This window comes from Trachurus trachurus (assembly GCF_905171665.1).
Source record: "Trachurus trachurus genome assembly, chromosome: 9".
Lineage (NCBI taxonomy): Eukaryota > Metazoa > Chordata > Actinopteri > Carangiformes > Carangidae > Trachurus > Trachurus trachurus.
This window is the reverse complement of record NC_139895.1, coordinates 15,708,873-15,729,237: the sequence shown is the minus strand read 5'-3', so window position 1 is coordinate 15,729,237 and position 20,365 is coordinate 15,708,873. Positions and strand designations below refer to the sequence as shown.

Below are 20,365 nucleotides of genomic sequence, written 5' to 3'. Positions count from 1 at the left end.
AAAAAACAGTTGGAGGACAAATTTGCAAAGTTTGCAGCACTGCAGGGTAGACTGCTAACGCACCCGAATACAAACAGTTTCTGTGCCAAGATATTTTGAAAGAGCAACAGTCAATGGTGAAACTCCAACACTTGGCCAGTTGGCCAGTGGTGCAACAGCAGCAACAACAACAACCTGATCATGCGTTCAACTGAACAATGGCCCAACTCCATCACTCACTCAGTCACAGATACTTGTGCAGTGCAGCAAAAAAACTAAGAGGTTTCTAATCTTTGTTCTCATTGATCAATGATTCCTTATAAATAAATTAATGAATGAATGAATGAAAAAATAACTAGAATAGAACAGACTAAATGTGAGTCTGCCTCCTTTTCCTCCATTTATTTAAATTTTCATGACCTGGTGTAATCGGCCTTGGTTTGAGGTGCTCTTTCACCTGATGGCCTGTTTCAATTTTTAAAGCCATTTTCCAATCCTCTGACACTGAGGCCATGCACGCCTGTCCTCTCTACCCTCATTATATCTGTCAAAAGATAAAAGGACCTCATAGAGGAAGCCAAAGTCAAATTGTTTCTTGATTTTTTGCAGCCCATTTTTGCACCCGGGCCTAACGCTTAAGGGCCCATTTATTTTGCTTTCTATGATACTTCATGACATTACTATAAAAAAACACCAGGTCACAGACAGTTTTACCTGCAGGTGAAACAGATATGATATATTATGTGTGGCTGAAGTTATTTTACTTTACTTTCCTAAAAGATCCCTGCTTTAAGACTATTTATTTCGCTTTGAGATTTTACCTTAGCACAGCTTAGTGTCAAAATAAATCTTAATTGATCGGTGTGGGATTTTTTCTTTTCTTTTTTTATCATCATTATCTTAACTTCTTCTTTTTTTTTTCCTTTGTTGACCAAGCAGGACAAAGGCGTTTGGTGTGGACGGTCTGACGTACAATAGTTAAAGCCAATTCCTTTAACATGTGATAATCTTTCAGTGACTTGGACCAGGTTTTCTTTTTTCTAATCCTAAATAAAACTGCAGATAAAAGATGAGTATAGATCAAACAGCACTTCTAAAAACCTGATAATTACCATTGTTTCTATGTCAAACAATAGAAAGCCGCAGCACACGCGGAGGGCGGTAAACAGAGGGCTTTGCATCTTATCTGTATAATGTGAACTGTACAGCACTGGATCAATGAAGGAGGGGGGCCCCACACTGACAGGACTAAATCTGATTTTTAATACACACCCTGGTATATGATCTGACGACCATGAGGGTCCAACCATTACCATGGAACAATCTGCTTTCTTCAGATTGATTACCCCCCCTGCTGTCTGCGCTTTATTTCATACCCACTCGTTCCCCTCTGTCTCGCCTCCATCAGCGGCTCCACCATCTGTGCGGCCGCTGTCTGGACACACGGCGGCCGCTTCTCACTTACACGGCGCCTAGCGAGCTCCATCGCTCACATTGAAGCGGCGGCGTGTGGGCAGCCAGCGCGTCAGACCCACCCCCCCCAAACCTATCTGTGTCAGTGTACCAGCCTGCTATCAACAGCTGTAGACCCCTGACCTGACACACGCCAGCTGCCCCCTCCCCTCCTGCCTCACAGTCAACACCGGCATATGTTCTCCCTGGAGCATACACCAACACACGCGGGCTCTGTCCCACATCACACGTGCCTCGGCCTTCCCTCAACAGACACACACACACTCATATTGACATGGATGCAGTCAAGCATTGTGTCTTTGAGACCCCCAACAATGAGGCCAAACAGTTCAATCCTGGTTTCATCAGACCAGAGAATGTGATTCATCATAGTCATCATAGTGTTTTAGCGGCGTCGTCCACACAGGATCTGTGGAGCTCAGAGTAACCAGCAGGTTTTTGGTCTCCTCTCCTCTCCCTGACATCTCTGTTAGTTTGGGTCCAGCTTTAGAGGAGTCTTGGTTGTTCTTGATGATGATGGAAGATACCATTCTTCCTACAGACCTTAAATGCAGCTTTGCAGCAGCTCCTTCCTCCTCATTGTTTCTGCTCTGATCAGCTGTGAGGCCTCATATAGACAGGTGCATCTTTACAAATCATGTCCAATCAGCTAGGTTTGACAAAAAGGAGAAAAGGTGTTTGCACTCTTGCTCACTGTCCAAAAAAAAAACCTCTTTTCAGGTGCGTAGGCCAACAAACATTTAAGAGCAAGAGGAGGAAAAAGCTCACACACTGATCAAAAATGGCAATGTCCACCAGAGATTGACGGATGCAGCAAACATTTAATGGTCCATCAAAAACAACAAAAAAGTGCAACCATGGTGATAAAATAAAATAAAGAAACAAAAAAAAGTAAGACAAACACATTTCGGCCTACACAGCCATCTTCAGTCTGTAGACTGAAGATGGCTGTGTAGGCCGAAACGTTTTTGTGTGCGAAAAAGTGTGCGAGCTTTTTCCTGCGGTCAATCAGCTAGGTTTACCACAGGTGGATCCAATACAGGAGTAGGAACGGAGGAGCATCGTGTCTGAACACTTCTGTCAAAGTGGTATTACATTTTTTTTCTTGCAATTGATTTGAAAAAAAAAAGGAATTGACATGAGACTGACGAGGGGAAAAGCAAGTAATACCGATAAATGATTTTACATGTGAAGAAGGTGAAGGGGTCTGAACATTTAAAACATTTTCTGAATGTAACTGTATGTTGGTGTTGCTGCAGTGCAGTGAGTTTCAAGTCTCTCCAAGTCTTCACATGATTTACTGAAATGGTTTGCTTCCTGACAGATAGAAAAACACCTTTTAAAATCTAAAACACAACAGTACACTGTGAGAAAAGGTCATCTTCTACAGTAATGATCTTTCATTACAGAGGCCAGTGCCAGTACAAGGACACACGGTCAGGACATTGGTTGTTCAGTCCTCCCACGCATCACTTTCTAATTTTCTCTCTGCTGCCTTTTGGTCAGATCTTAATTGCAACATCTCTAGGTTCAGTATTAAACCCTGTTTCAGTCTCTGCTCCAAGGCTGTAGCAGTCTCTGATGCTGGACCAGAGAAGAATGAAGCTCTCCAGTGTGTGGTCTCTGTAGCTAATCCTCATGACAGCCTATTGACCATTATAGCTCGAGGCTGAGGAGGCTTTTAGCAGCAGCCAATACAGCCGGAGCCTGCTCTGCTCTGGCCCATTGTGTGTTGACAAAGAGAGCCTGCATCTTTAACCTTTCACCTCTAAAACCTCTGCAACCTCCGGCGCAATCAGCTCCCCATCAAAATAACATACCACCTCTTGTTCCTTCATCTCCCTCCTTGTGGACAGAGACATGCTATGCATGCTCAATAAGGCATTTAGCACAAGTCGCCCGGCCAGTACTGTATCTATCTCCATCACAGCCGCTCTGAGCTCTTACAGCTCAACCAAGTGGCAGACATCATCTTCAAGTGTAAACAAGACAATCACTTATTTTCACTTTGCATGGTGATTTATCATTGATCCCAGCATAAACGCCACAGCTTCATATAGCCAGATAATCACCACCTCTGCAGCTGCAGCTGTCAAATATGAATACAGATGCCGTTCCTTTAGCAGCCACCTACAGTATTGCTACCAACACCAGTCAGGTTACAAGTGTCCATCAGCTAATTAATGAAGACACCAATGGACATAAAGCAATAGTTTAAAGTCATATATGTTTTGTGTTGTGTTTTTTTGTTTGTTAGTTTGTTTTTTTGGCATATGCGATTTCAAACTGAATAGATCTGAGGGTTGCACAAATCAAACTGTTTGACTGCGTCTCTAGCTCCAGTAACATCCACAAAAAGAGTTGAGTAAATTAACCTCAGCTATTAATTCGCATCATTATCCATTAATCCAGTGACTATGTTTTCATGATGCAAATGATTATTAATTTGGCCTGTAAAAATATGGAAAATAATCCACCAAACAACCAATAAGTATATTATTCAATAATTAAAATAATGATGACAAATGGGAAAAGAAACACAAACTGATTGTTACCAGGATTTCAAACAAAAACACATGAAAGTGAGATGGTAAATTTAGCTTCCTGTTTTATCAGCATCTGTGTGTGAATCAGACACTGATACTTCTGTATCATGATGATAGTAAAATTATGACATTTTCAGAGCTGCAACTTGCACTGTAGACTGACAAGAAGAGGAGAGCAAGAGTAAACAACAACAACAAAGATAACAGGTGGAAGTCAGTATGTAAACAGTGCCACAGGGAGGAAACAGCTCAGGCTTATCTCAGCAACTCAGAGACAGACTTCAGACCTGAGTTTCACAGTTTAGACTGAGAGAGTATAAGTTGTTCACTTCATATCAACAATGTCGTTAACACGTCCGAGTTTTGAAATATTACTGTGAACTGTGACACCTGACATCCTTTGCAGCAACAGTCCACATTTCACTAAGGCTGATGCTAATGCTAGCTTGTTTAGGCTGATGTTAGCTTTTGAAATTTTAGTTTGTTTATTGACATTAGGCTACCTTTATTTGTAATGTTAGCCTGTTTAACATTGTTGTTAGCTTGTTCATAATCACTAGTTTGTTTAGAAATGTAGACTTGGAGCCCGTCCACATGAATCTTCCGATTTAATGAATCCACGTAAGTATTTTTCTGTTTCTGTGTGTCGTGGGTGAAAACTGTATTTTTTGGAAACGAGTCCCAGAGTGGGAAAAACTGACAACGCCGCCCCAGGGTTTTCGTGTAGACACTCAAAATGGATCTTTTGTGAAACGATTATGTCATACCCCCAACGCTCTAACCTGTAACCTGAGACACACCGGTATATAGGAGACATAACATAACAACAGCTGACTACTGTTGGTCCCTCGGACACTGCGGCTGAATAGCGCCCGTGAAATCATCACTAATCGTCATTTTTGCACCGACACGACTCCCAGTCAACATGTAATCAACTTATATTGTTTAGAGTTTGAACACAGCTTGTTCATGGAGATTTTTTTCAAAACTAAAAAGAAAAAGATTGTTTTGGGTGAAACTCCATTTTCGTGTGGACAAGGCCTTGATTAGGCTAATATTGGCTTGATTAGGCTTAGGCATTTGTTTAATGTTAGCTTGTTTAGTTAGCTAATTTATGCTAACATGGTAACATTAGTCATCACAGCTCAGTTTGTGGAAATGTAGCACAGGCGTTTTTTTGTAAGTATTTTCACATGCTGGATCTGTCATAGTTAAAAATGACTGATCTACACTGACTTTATGATGTGTATGTGTAGCCTATTTTAGCAGACACTGTTTACAATCACTGGCAATTTAGAAAATAATTTTCCACCGCAGTAGGATTCAAATAAACCACTGCCCCCAACCAAACCCAAACTCCACCTCACACAACACTGTGGTCAACAAACATCCATATGTGACACTGATGTATGTTACAATACAGAGGCCACATTCCTCTCTGGAAAGCACCATATGTCTGGACTGAGGCCACAATGTGGAGGCTTCAACCGAGATTTATGCAGCAGATATTGAATGTACACTATACAGAGGTCCCCCTCCCTCTGAAGTCCTCCACCAGGAGCCATTAGCACATCCGAGGTATTCCTCCTCAGTCCATGACTCAGTCCATCACTGTCCCTGTTGCTCCGGTCCATATGGCCACAGTTACGCATGGTCAATGGACGGCAACGGTGGGCCGGCCTCTACCTGCCGACACCGCTCTTATCTCAGCACCACACACAGCCGCCATCTATCAAGTCACAACTGAAAAGTCCTGGCTTACCACACCACAGCACACAGGACACTGGACACATGATGACAGAGAGGAAGCTGTTACCTGGATACTTGCCACACTCACCCTGAGGTCAAACTGCATCTGATAAACCAACTGAATCCCCATGTTACCAAAACTAAATCAAGATGCTCTCTCTTCCTCTTTGACTAATCAACAGGCTTTTTTTTAACATCAATTTTAAAATCATTCATTTATTCATCTATCAGTGAGTGCCTAAAATTTAGCACAATGCTGATCTTGTATCACTGCTGTTTCATCATAAAGCATATAAACGTCATCCACACAGCATTGTTTGTAAAAAAAAAAAAAAAAATCCAGCTTAAATCATATTTGTAGATTTACAAATACAGTGTGCGGTCTGATATTGGATAATATCAAATATTGTGGTATTTCACCATGCTATATGTGATATTTTCAACAATATAAAAATTCAGGAAAAAGAAAATACAATGGACAACGTAAAAGCTTAGTCAGCTGATTGATAATGACTAAAACCTATCAATCTTTCTTTATATTTTAATTGGCAGATCAATCAATAACAAAAGCAACCATCAGCTGCAACCTTAAAACATGATGTATAGGTCAATAAATAAAGTGAAACCATAATTTTGTCATCATTTGAATGAACTAACTCTTTATATACCGTTGTATTTCACTAGAACACTGAGAAAACTAATCTGAAATTAAAAAAATAAAGTCATGAAGTTGAGGTTGAGTTTTTCATATTGTTGGTCGACTAACAGCAACACAGGCTCCACCAACTGTTCTCTCACCTGTTTGATAAGTTGATTATTTTTTTATTTGCTTTATTCTGATTATATTCTGCAAAGTATGACTTTACAATTAAAAATGCAGATTTATTTTTATTTTTCCCAATGTGGCCCTATTTCTCCACGATAGTGCTTCTCCTGCTATTTGTTAATTAAATTTCTTTTTTTTTCTTTTCTGGTGATGATTAGACCTACAGCCACTTTGTGAAAGCTTTTTTCTTTTTAGAGTTGTGAGTGTCTGATAGATTCACACTGGGCACGAGAGCTGAACTCAGCAACAGGGCGTAAGTGCTGGACCATGAACTAACTGTGACCACGTGACACACAATTACAGTGAGGACGGTCGGCACATGCAGGAAATGCTTTGTGGGGTTACACTTGAACAATACAGTTGTGGGTTGTGTAATGTCAGCTTTCTGTTCAATCAATCAGTCAGTGAGTCAGTCAACCAATCAATCAATCGATCAATCAATCAATCAGCCCTCCTAACTGTAAGATGGATGGGAGGAAGCAGCAGCCACAGATAGATCATTGTTTTCACTCTGCAGGATGAATCCTGTGCTGAGGTCAGAGAAGAGCGGGGCTGCCCTCACCCCTCAAGCACCGCTCGCTCAATCTGCCCCCCCTCCAGCACAGACGCCCATGCATGACAGTAAGAAGTCTTAGTTTGTCTCAAGCAGCCGCGAAGGAGCAGATGGGGAGATGGGACCACCTGGCTGTAGCAGGGCCACTGCTGCTGCTGCTGCTGATCACATACATCAGACCTCTGCTAACAAATTATTATCGTTATTTGCAGCTCATTCTGAGTGGGATACTACCTCTCACCCGGTTTTTACAGGTAATCCCAAAATCCAACACTACCTACAACCACTCACAGTGGACAGTCGTCTGCACCCCACCTTCAACCTGACAACCAGCCTGGGTCCTGATTAGCAGTCTGCCTTCAGTCTCGTCAGGGTCAGATCCTCTCAGCGCTGCGCGGTGGATATTACATGTGACAGATTGTGAAGGAACTCAAGTGTTGGCTTCACAGGCTGCTCGGCAGTCATCCCTTTGACCTCTACACCTAACCCTTGACCTCGCTGTGTAACACAGCGCAGCACAATGTCTACTTTGTCCTCCCCACTGCTTCTGGCTGACAAAGCGCACAGCCCCGCGGTGCTGCCTCCCCAACGCCACTCAAGTTCAGCGGATTTGCGCGGTCCTCAGTAATGACATCTCAGCTCACTTCATTTTGGTTTAATTCTACTTCACAGATAAATAAGATATTTTATTTATTTTTTTAATCATTCATCAAGGGGGCGTAGCCTGAAGCTATAGATTATTACCCCCACCCTCTCTGAAACATCAGCCCTCTTACTACAGACCCATTTGGAGTCATTATGACAACTCATCCACAGGTTTACACCTTTGACAGATATGCTTCTTCCTTTTATACTGTATACTGGTCCTTACCCTTGTTTTTTTAAATGTACGTATTCCCCTCACTCCCAATATGAATCAATAATAGTGCGTTGGTTGGTTCATAATAATCTCATTGGTTGATGATTCCTGTAACTTTCTTCTGCAGATCACAAATTACGTTTCTTATTTCTAACTATAAGATTCATTGAGGTTTTGATATTGGCAGACTTTCCCAGATCCTCTCCACTCTGCAGAAGAGCACGACGCTCAGATGTTGTTGAGTAATGAACAGCTCCACAGGTCCAGGAGATGAGATAAGAGGTTAAGAAGTATCAGTCAGGATGCGGTTGTCCAAAGATGAAGCAGAAGAAAAGCCAGCACCTCTTAACTGAATCAACCAAAACAGTTACCAGGCAACCAAAACAACACCTGGAGACACTGAAGAGAAAACGACCGACTCATCCTAAACCATAAATCACTGTTTCTACATTTTTGTTATCTACGCATTAAACAACGTGTCAGTCACTGATCCTAGGAAGTATTTGACAAAATGTGGATTTGGACAAAATTTTGATGAAAAGACGGTTAAAAAATGATTTTGTTGTAAACATTTGTAGATTTCCTTCCTGCTCTTTTAATGAATCTGTGATTGATGATAGATTGGACAGCTGTTGGGTATGTCCATGTATATTGTATATGTCTCCATCAAATAAACCATTAATGAGTAAATATCTGAGTTAAAGTGAACATCCACTTCAGGTTATGATTTATCCCTCTTCTTTCATTTAGAGCTGCCTCTCTGGTGCAGTGTCCGACATCAAACAGCGAAGGGGTGAAGGCCACTTTTTTATAGCCTCTCAGACTTTTTCATAGCGCAGTCATCAGTGTATGTTATGTTAACCTAATGAATGTACGTCTTCATCTGTGCTAATCCCAGCGGGCAGCTGGGCGGAGGGTCACGCTGTGGTCAGAGGGGAAGGGGCTCTGTCACCGCTGCTTGACACGCTCAAAGGAGCAACTTCCCTTTCATCATACCAGGGGTCAGAGTTTTACTACCTCCCAGAGCCGGCGAGCGCACTGCACTGTGCAAACTCAGACCTGCAGCGGCCATCTGATAATCATCATCTTACAAAACAAACCCGAAAAAAAAAAAGGAAAAACACAAAGCAGAGGAATCTGCCTCTGGAGCCGCTGTGATCCTCACATGAGATCAACACAGCCAGGTCCACTCTGGATTTAAGCTGAGCTGGAAATACCCAGATAGGTTAAGACCGGCAGCCCAACACATTGCTTTCGGTCATGTTCTGTCTTTTGTTTCCATCGCAGATTTACACCAGATCATGTGACCTGTGTGGGTGCAACAACGAGCTCGCCCTCAGGTGACTGTGTCCATGATTTATTTCACTGCTCTTCACTAAGTGATAAAACAGAATTAATATTTTTCAGTGCATCGCTCTTCCTTTCACTTCTGCAGCTGAGTGTGTGATTAAATCTCTTCAGGTCACTACACTTCCACTTGATCTCAGCCAAAAGGGCGAGAAGCAAATGACTTTGTATGAATTCAGTGGTTTAAGTCTGACAGTCAGTCACGTTTGTCTCACAACCGGTTCATAACTCACTAACAATTTAACTGACCACTTGTCTTATTATTGCGTGTTTGATATCTAAAGACTTCACCCTGGGCTTTGGGAAAATGTGACACTTTCGACTGCTGATAATCAAACTGGACAAATACTGACAGATCGGGTAGCTGCAGTCCCACAGTATCCCCCCTTCACCCTGCAGTTAAAACCTTGAACTCAAGTGGGAGTGTTTGCTCTTCACTATGTGTTTGCGTGAGCTCAGGCAATGAGAACAAAAAACTGTTTAGCAGATTCCTGTTAAAAAGGGTCAATATGCACAACTCTTTTTTCTGTTGACTGTGAAATGGCCGGTGAGGATGGGATGCCTGTGCTTAAGCGACCAATCATCTGCAGCGTGCCGTGGAGGGAGCTCTGCATCCAAACAGCCAGCAGCTTCTTTTAAAGACGAATCACCTGTGAGTTTCCTCTCTGATTCAAATTTTTCCCAGCAGTCTCACACCTAACTGTTATGACTAGCAGCAGCAGACCCCGTTCTCCCCTCTAAAATGGAAATAGCGTTTTTGAACTGAAGCCGCTCAGCTGCTCTTTTATAACCCCCCCCAACAACTGCATCCTCCAGAGCTGCAGCTTCACAGGAAAGCCGTCCCCTGCTCTACATACCAAGTTCAGTGTTTTACAGCTGCCTGTAAACTCATCCTCCTCCCAAATTCAAACTCAAATTGAAGACATTTACGGCCTCTGACCCAGCAACGTGTTGAATATCACAGAGGCCCGACAAAAGCTCGGCCTGTAGATCACCAGCATCTCTGCACCAACTGTCTCCCCATACTTACTGTACTGCATCTCCTCAAAATATGGTTTATGGCGGGGAGCTGCCTCCTCCTCCTCCCCCGTCCTCCCTCCCCCTGCAGCTCATTAGCAGCTGTTAGAGCCTCAGGTTGTGCCAGGATGGAGCTATAGCAGCAAACATCTCAGAGCAGCTTCACTGCCATCCAGCCTGTAGCTCATGGATCAAGTGGAGGCTGTAAATACTTTCCTGGGTTACGTGGAGGTCATTTGAGAGCAGGCCATTAATGCTTCAAGAGCAACATCCCACTGACCCTGGTCACCGTTCCCATAGCGCTCGCTGCCACCTCCCCCATGTGTCCATCACAGCTCACACACAACAACAAAATCACAAGCACAAGCACAGCCTGCAGGGACGAGCTGAAAGAGCAGCACTGTGACTGAAATAAGTGAATTAAAACAAACATACCCAACATTCAAAATTATAATCAATCAAGAGATCTGATAAATTATATTGAAAATGTAAACAGTTTTGTGGGTACTTATACAAGTGTTTTGCAGTTCCATTGTTTTTATCAGTTTTTTTTTGTAAATGAAGATTTTACTTTTCAACACTGATTTACTTTGACTTATTTAATTGGCCTTGTTTTTGATAGTTAATCCTTAGAGTCACGCCTATTTTCCACTTTACTTCATTGTTTGTTGATACATATATCTGTATGGAATAAGATATCTAATCAACATTTTTTTTTTACAATTAATGATTAAAATGACCTGATTAATCAATACTAAAATTGAAAAAAAAAAAAAAGTTGGCTAATTAGCTCCGTCTCACAAATCGATGAGATGTCAAATCATGACAACTTTATGTCAAATGGTCAGCTGCATACAATGTGTGTGAAAACTGTCCTAACAGAAGGAGTTATTAAAACCTCCTCCGCCCCTCCTCCACATCACAAACTGACTGAGGTGATTGGTAAGAAATTGAACCTGATTTATAATGACAGAATAGTTCTTTAATATTCCTTGGCACAAGAATAAAAACGTTGCTTTAACTTAATGTAGCCTAAACTTAAACCTGAGTTTGTTGTAGCTAGCCAACCCTCAAACATCCCATAATATCTCTCCCTCTCCTTCTCTGATGAACGTAGTCAACAGGCATAATAACTTTGCTCTTAGAGATCACAGATGCTGCAGCCATTACATGAGGCTGCGATAAGCCCCGCCCACACTCACCATGTCACCAATCAGCTAACTCAGGTTTGTCCTCGGGGTGTTGCCGTACTTAGCAACACTGTTAATCTAACACAGTTTAGATGAAACATCACCCACTTCTGTACGGTGTTAGCCTTGATGAGATTACAAAAACCTGGCTGCATGGCCGTGTTCCTATGGAAACCACACTAGTGAGGGGTCGGCTAAGTATGACAGAGATGCTAACGGTACTTGAGGAGCGCTGTAATGGCTTTTCAGGGATGGCTGATGATCGGAGTTATAACTAACTGATCTGTCAGATACTGGAGCTTAGACTGATGTTAATTCTTCCTGCATGTCTTCAAACCCTGGCAGACTTCCCAAGCTTTATCAGGTTTAGCTGATACGTTGACCTGGTGTTGTCACCTGCATGATGGTCTGTGTTGTCTTGTTGCACCTTCATCCTCACAACATACATGTGTGTTGCTTGGAAACAGCAGCAGCATCAAGATGAAGGACTTTCCTCAGTGACACTGGCCTCTCTCTCTCTCTCCTAACACAATGATCCCTTTATCTACCCAAGAGGCCTGTTACATTCTTATGAATGCTTTCTCTATTCTTTATCTAAATCTGTTTAAATCATATCGCCCTTTCTAGTACTTTATAATCTACTTAGGTATTTATTTTGCTGCAAATACAAGGAAAGTTATTCTGCACTTAAGAATTAGCATATTATCACTACATTTAATTTGAAATATGGATTTAGTCATATTTCAAATTGAAGGAAATTTTCTTCAATTCAATAAAATATATCCTTTTTTATGTGAATTAAAAACACGTGCTAACACAGTCACAAAATTTCATGCAACATGCTCAAATATTAAAGAATCAAAAGACTACTTCAAGTTAAATTTCATGTTTGTTTGTTTTTTCAAACATGAAGGTTACAGGAGTTTAACCTATAGGCCTATTTTTTTGTTTTTACAGAAATAAAAAATTTGAGAAGTAGGAAAAAGAAAAAGAATAGAAAATCTATGATCTTAGGTCACATTTTTAAAGTTACCGTTTTCTTGAATTAATATTTCAATGTTCATTGTTGCTTTGCTGCTGCATTTAATATTCAACATTCAAACCTAAGTCTATGTTGTTGTTGTGATACTCTGAATTATTGAAATGGTAAGAGAAACTGAAACAATGTTGTTGTGTTTTTAGGTTTATTTAATGCATCAAAATAAAAGCTGGTGGACAAGTTTGACCTGGAAAACCTGCTGGGGAGTTTCTTGTGGAGGGCATTACGGTGTTTAGATTGCTTATCAGTGTTCTACAATCTGATGAAATTATCAGGGAATGGCTGAAATTTATGACCTCGTTTCACAGCTTCTCAACCTGATGAAACACTAAAGGTAACATAACAACTTCACTTTACAATCTAGTTTGTGTCAAAATAAATAAATAAAATAAAAAAATCAGGAAATTAAATTTCAAGCTTGTGTCAGCGAGGTGAAGAAGAAACTGTTCAAGTTTACACTGTAAAAACAGTGACTATCTCTTAGAAAGAGATATTTTAACATTCAGTATTTACCTAAAGATTTTGTAGAGATATTTTTGTCAGACTTTTACTAAATTAAAAAAAAAAAATTGCAAACACATTAAAACTGCAAAGATCTCCACTATTTCTCAAGATTCAAAATATTTCATTTCGACAATTCAGGGTCCATAATTGTAATTTTCTTTCACCACTAATTAGATGCAGATTAGTCAATTAATTTAATTGGTTTTGAATTAATCAGCGAATCTGATCATTATTTCAGGCTAAAGCAAAGACACCAATAATCCATCTTCTTAAAAGTTGTTTGCATTTTTGTTTTTTAATCACATAGCCTATATTACATTTTTACGGGCTTAAAACTGTTTGGTCAAAAAAGAAAATTTTTATCTTTTTCAGTTTTTCTTTTTGTTTTGACTTCTCATAAAACAAATGATTTAACAGTTCATCAAGAAAATAATCAGCAGTTTAATTGATAAAAGGAAAACATTTTGGTTGCAGCAAATTCATCCAAGGCTTTGGAAATAAATCTACGGATGTTACACATTTTTACGTTAAAAACAGTTGGATATTTGTTTAAAATGTTCTTTTGTTAGTTTTTTCTGGTGACATTTGTTTTGTTTTGTTTTTTTTCCATTTAGTTACAGTTTCATTGTCTACGCAGAGACAGAGGGAGAGACGTCTTGGTGATGAATTAAGTTAAGAAGAAGAGGAAGAAGAAAACACGACATGATGGATCACATCAGCCTGCGTGGCCCCTACCCCCGACCAAGGCCTGCTCCGCTCCCCACCTCCTCCTCCGCCGGCCCCTCCTCCTCTACTGTACTCCTCCTGGCTTATCATTCAAGCGTCACACTGGGGGGTTTTGCATCCTGTCCCCGGCCCCACCCACTGCCAGCCGTCCTCTTCACCCTGCCCCGAGGGACAGGACAGGACAGGACAGGACCCCCCCTCCCAAAAAAAGCCAGAACAGGGGCTGACAAGGCACTTTCTTTCAGCCTATCTGCCCCCGTCGTGCCAATCCCCCCTCAAGGCCCAAACATGGATCCACACAAATACTTAACCCCTCCACCCAACCTGTCTCCCTCTTTCTCTCTGCTCCTTGTTCTCCTGATGAGTTCAATTGCATTAAAACAAGCATACTTCACTGGGTGGGGGGGCAGGCACCCAAATTCCTGGTCAATTCAAAGATCAATGGAAATTGAGTTTGTTCTTCAAATGTGGTTATTTCACCCAGAGGCTAAAGAGAGGGGTTTTGTCTGCTCTGTTTCAAAGTGAAATCTTCAACACTTTTCACCAGTCAGCCACGAGTTAAACAGCTGCTCCTTAACATCTGCAACATCTGTCCATCTTCTAGGCCTGTAACTACTGTTTTTATTCTCTTTATCCAACTAATCAGCTCACCATTTTTGTGATTTAATAAATCTTGATTTGTTCTACAGATTTCAGGAAGAGTGTTTCCTGGAGCTTGTGATCGTTACATTTCTGTTTAGGACAAACAAACAAACAAAAATCAAACAGAAAATGATCTTTGTTTCTTTACTGTAAAAAACTGAAATGTAACAACTGGACATTGTTTGAATTTAAAGATAATTTGTTCAACTACAAGCGTGATTGTTTTAGGTTCAACTAATTACCTATTTGGAGGTCTCTCTCTTCACCCACTATAAATATTCTATATATTATTATTTAAAGAAAATGACAAAAAATAAAAGAATCTTCTTTGTTTCATAAAAGTTATATTGACATGCAAGTCATTGCTGCAGTTTTAAATAGAACCCAAAACATAGGTAGCTTTTAATGCTCAATTCCAATGCTTTTATCTTTGGTTTTTACTGTTGCTTCATTTTCTTTCTTTCTTTTCATTTTAACACATGTATTTGTGCCTGACACTCCTCTGTCTTTTAGTGCTTTGATTTGTTTTTATGTTTTTATAGTTGTTTTGTGCTCAATAAATTATGGAAATTGCTAAAGTGCTCTTAATTTGGTGAATCTCATTTTATTGGTCTTATAGAAATAAGAAATATGCCTACATTTTTTAATTATTGTGATTATTTTAATGATAAAACATTTTTAACATTTTTCCTTTAATTCCTCTGTGTCAGGTTTTGTGTGTTGAATTACGTATTTTGTATCTATGTAGGCCTATTTGTTTAAGAGAAAGGAAAATAATGGAAATAAATGCATCTTTGAAATAATATTGTTAGAATGACTGCCAATTCCTTACAGCATTTTGATTTTGCTATAGTTTCAAATGAGTTTCTTTCTTTCTTTTTGTTTAATAAAAATAAGCTGTGGGTGTTTTGAGTTATGTGCCTGAATAATGACTTAAAATGATATATGATGCATATATTAAAATTAGAGTTGATTGATTTGCTCTGGAATGACTAACCCATAAATAATTTTATCATCACTAGATGTAGATATCCTCATAGAGGCATTCAATTTGTAATATTTATTACAAATATCAGAAAACCATTAAAATCTATTTAGGTTAAAGTCCACCTTTTCTCCCTAATTGTTCAAATGTCCTATAGGATTACAGAAAAAGAAAGAAGTAAATTCTCAGCTCATCAAATCACCTGTTTTTTTGTGTGTGTTTTTCTAGCATCAAACACACCTAAAACACATCTTGGTGTCCTCGCGAGTCGCTGGGAGCGAGGCAGAGTTAAAGGAATTTTAATCTTGGAAATGTCAATAAATCTTCAGTCACCCGGGTGGAGGCTGGATGCGGGACTGGCGCCGGGGACAGACGCTGCTGGGAGGCATTACGGGGCTTAGATTGGGCCCGGAACAAATGAAATCAGAAGTGAGCTGCAGGAGGACAAGTCCCTCTCCACAGGCTGCGAAGGTGAAGAAGATGATGAAGAAGGGCCAATCATTCAATCCTACACCTCTACCATCTTGTGTCCCTTATCGCCGATTTTCCCTTCCATCTCCTCCATCCTGCGCAGCGCATGCATGCAGCACCGGATTTTGGGGACTGGCAGGCAGCAGCTAATGGCTTCAGGGCGTTCTCCAAGTTCAAAAGTTCACCTTTTACGATCTCTCCGAGCCTGACTGGCCACCTCCAAATAAAAACATTCCGACCTCTGTTCCCAGCGAGCCCGAGCTCCGGCTCAACAAGCAAACACGCAGTCTGAGTGATTAACACAATTTCATCATTTCCATTTCCATCAAGCAGCAGAGAAACAAATCAAACCCAACCAACCACCAAGTCATTAGCTCACACACCTCACATGCCCGCTCCATTGCATTTCATCCACAGCTTAATAGGCGACATGAAGTGATCAATTAAGATTGATGTGTTTTGTTTTTTGTTTGATATTTTGTTTTAGTGTGAATTTCCACCAGCAGCATCAGCAGCAGGTATGCACAGTTGAGGTGATAGGAGCTGGTGAGGCACGTTCATGCAGCACTAATGGATGCACTGGTTCGGGAAATACATGATCCAATCACGGCCAATATCAAACAGCATGATGTGTTTAGGGGGGTATTTAGCTACCTATAGGCTATATGTTTGTGTGCGTGTATGTGTGCGTGTGTGTGTAGCGTATACGTGTACGATCATGCTCAGGTTGTATTTGCTTACCGTTGACGGACTTGGCGTTATTTCTCTCCGGGTAGTCGAACCCATTCGTCCTCTTCTCTATCTCCATCCTCCTGCATGGGCTGATCCCCAGTCAGCCCGACGTCGCCTCTCTCTCCCTCCCTGCACCGCTGATAATAACGCTGAGGTGACAGTGACGGTGGTGAAGATTGTGATGGCGGTAGGTAGGCTAGGTGCCGTCTGAAGTGAGTAGAGCTGTAGCGCTGCTTTGTCCTCCTCGTATTCAGCTCGGCTTGGCTTGGCTTGGCTTGGCTCACTGCTCCGACCGCGGTCCCATGCTTTAGCCTGCTTCCAGTCAGCGGGGAGTAACTGGATCCACACCCCCAGAGGCGGTGCGTTCACGGCCTGTGGAGGCGGTGGAGGAAAGTGGCTATCAGAGCCAATTAGGTGCCAAACATAGGGTGCCGAAGCAGAACATAAATAAAGCTTATATGTTGTAAACTTTAGGCATTAAAATGTCACAGTCATCCTTGTATAAAAAAGACATTTTTAATGTATCATTAATTAGGCTACTTTCGTAGTAGGCTAGCCTAAGACTAGTCCACACGACCTAGTGTCACCAGACAACACAAAATGTGACCAAAAATCTAATAATCATGTTGTCAATGAATTGGGATAGAAATACATAATTATAGTTGTAATAATAATAGTAATTTTGTTGTTTGAATTGAACCACTACCACACTTTTGTGTAGAATGTAGCCTAAGCTAATGAATTCAATTTTTGTTAGACCTCAAATCTTGAAAAATGTAGCTAGGCTGCATGGTCTACGCGTTGTTTACTTACTAACTACGCCCAATTAAATATATGAAAATGATTCAAGCTGAGCAGTAATGTTTCAGGTCATGTTAATTAGCCTTCTCTTCGAGGTAATACATTACCGAACACGGTTACTCCCACGGGACTTGAAGGCAGCACGAACACACAACATAGATTACGCAACTTCATTCCAGAGGCATTGTGGGATGTGTAGTCTTCGTACCCTCAACCCCGGGCTCTGTTCTGAATCAGCAGCGTTTTATATGTCTATGGTTTTACCACCACCACCACGATAAGCTACCTAAAGCTCATGATAATGCTAGTAGCTGGTAGCAGCTTTAGCAGCAGGTTTCACTCGTCAACACAGAAGTTGTCCAAAGACAGTTGGGTGTGTGCTGTCCTCTGCTGGTCACACTGTGATAATGTGAGTAATTATCTATGGTGATGAGCCTGGAGCTGAAAAAAATTACATGTTCATGTTCCTTATTGACTGTTTGATTGATGATTTACCACATGTAAATGCAATATATGTGCCCTCATATCAAGAGCAATGCTGCCATATGTTCCATATTAGGCAATATATTAGAGTCGCATAAACATAAACATCCCCTTCATACATAAATGTTGATAGTGACATTTGTAGATGTACACATGCTTAAAATATTAAAATGATACTTTTTAATGTGCTGTCAAGTGTTACAACCATGAGAAAAACATATATGAAAAATAATGTGGATCAAACTACAGTTTAAAGGCTTTTTATGATGTTTTGCTTCCAACATTTTAGGGATTTGAGAATAGTGTTTTTTTCACAGGTTTTTGACTTCTCATGAACCAGATGATATATAATAATATATATATATATATATATATATAGATAGATAGATAGATAGATAGATAGATAGATAGATAGATAGATAGATAGATAGATAGATAGATAGATATATTATATAGATATATAATTCAAGAAAATAATCAGCAGATTAATTGATAAAGGACAAATTGTTAGTTGCAAGGAATGCTTATTGGAGATTAACACTTTGGAAATAGTCTTAGAATATTACAGAGCTAAGATATAAGTGTTCAAATATTTGGTTCAAATACAAAGGTAAAGTTTAATTTAGTTCTAGTTTGATTGTTTGCTCAGAAAAAAAGAGAGATGTGCAGAGAGAAGTTTAGATTTCTCTCTGGACATACCAGGCACCTATAAAAGCAGCGCCTGGCTGTACAAAATGTATTTATCAGCTGAGTTTGGGCTTCAGTGGTTCTGGTGCATATTCTCCATCTCATCTTCAATAGACACACAGTCAGCCTGGAGTAGACTAACTTTAGTTGTGAGCTGTGGTTAATGAGGGTGCAACTGTCCATCGGACTGATTTGTGTCCGGTCTCCAAAGAGCACCAATGATCTCCAAACGGACACAACTTAGCTGCAAGGCAATAATGAACCAGCAGATGGCGCCAACAGCCCTTCACATTTCTGCAAAGAGACACTGTCCTCTTGAAAAGATGTACAAACGAACAGTAATCGTTAGTGGATGTGTTCACTAAACCAAAAAGTATAATTAGATAAATAAATAAACCAAGGAACAGGGTAAACACGATCCCCTTAAAAAAAACATGACTATTTTCTGTAGGCTAGGTCTAAGTTACATATTTTTGAATAGCCTGTGCTGTGACCATAACAAAATATAGATGCCCTCTGTGGAGTCATCATGATCTATGCAAACCTGCTATTTCTCACTGACAAGAGAAACTCACTTTAAAATACTTCACCATACATGGCTAACATCTTTATGTGTGTGCACACCATAGACTGTATAAAAAAGAGGTGCACACACTCAACCATAGACATATATAATAGACACGTCTTACCTGGAGAAGAGTGAGCGGGAAAGGGGCAGAATCTGCTTCCGACAGCAGGTGGAGCTGTGAGGGGAAGGACTAGAGAAATACAGGACACTTCCACAATAATAGTACGAAACAACGATATTAAAATAATATCAGATCATCAGATGACATTGTCAACGTAGAAAAAAAACGTAGTCTGAGATGAAACATAAATTGCGGACATTCTAGCTTCTATGTCTAAATGCACTCACCACCAGGGATGCTAGTGGTTATGCTAGTGGTTAGCTTTAGCGAAGAGTTCAGGCTCCTAGCCAGAAGTGACCTCTGGTGTCACAGCAAGCTAACGCTGCTAGATACACAGTTTTTATATTAACATACTCTTAACTCTGCTTATCAGCCGTTTTTAGACAGGTATTAACAACATACACCTCTTACCTTAGGTTAATTACTACATTTACCGTGTTAAAAGATGGTGTAAGTTAGCCTAACATTACTTATTATTGATCATGCTAGTTCCTCTCGGGTTGGTGAGTGCAGGGTCTTCCCTCAAAGCTACGACGTTTTTACACTTTCACATATTACAAAAAAAGTAGGCCTATTTATATATTTTTTTCAAACTAATGGATGATCCATTAGTTAAATAATATATTAACAGTAGCTTTAAAAAAGCCTAACGTTACGTGTATAGGGTAGCCTATCCTGAAAACTTTGTTGTCACGGCATTACACCAACTCACCTAAGAGATTATCTTATCTTTATCTTGTTTTCGTTAAGAAGTAAAATTGTTTGTTTGTAGCAGTGCAAACATTAGCAAGGCCGCTAAGAAAAACGGGACTTAGATAGTTACATCTAGTGGTCAGGAGGGGAACTGCACTTTAACTTACCCTATTAACCCCAATAGCCAATTAAGAAAACATCTCATAATACACTATTATCAAATAATTAAATTGATAATAATACTTATTATGAGCCGTCCTGTACAAATCATACACACACAGACGAAGTGTGTTTGTGTTCAAACCCCTCCCATCAGTGGAGGACAACGGGTGACACGGTGCACAGCTGTGGGCCGAGCTGAGAGCGCGCGGGTG

General features: G+C 40.4%; 1 protein-coding gene across 1 annotated transcript in view; it reads right to left on the bottom strand.

Annotated features, from left to right (window-relative positions):
• Nucleotides 1-16,714, bottom strand: part of nr6a1a (nuclear receptor subfamily 6, group A, member 1a) — a gene marked incomplete at both ends in the record, with an annotated part of 74,403 nt that extends 57,689 nt beyond the window's left edge. Inside the window, one exon of the mRNA XM_083978877.1 lies at nt 16,648-16,714. Coding sequence (XP_083835003.1) covers nt 16,648-16,714 — 67 coding nt within the window. The remainder of the gene's footprint in view (nt 1-16,647) is intronic.
• Between the last annotated feature and the right edge of the window lie 3,651 nt (nt 16,715-20,365).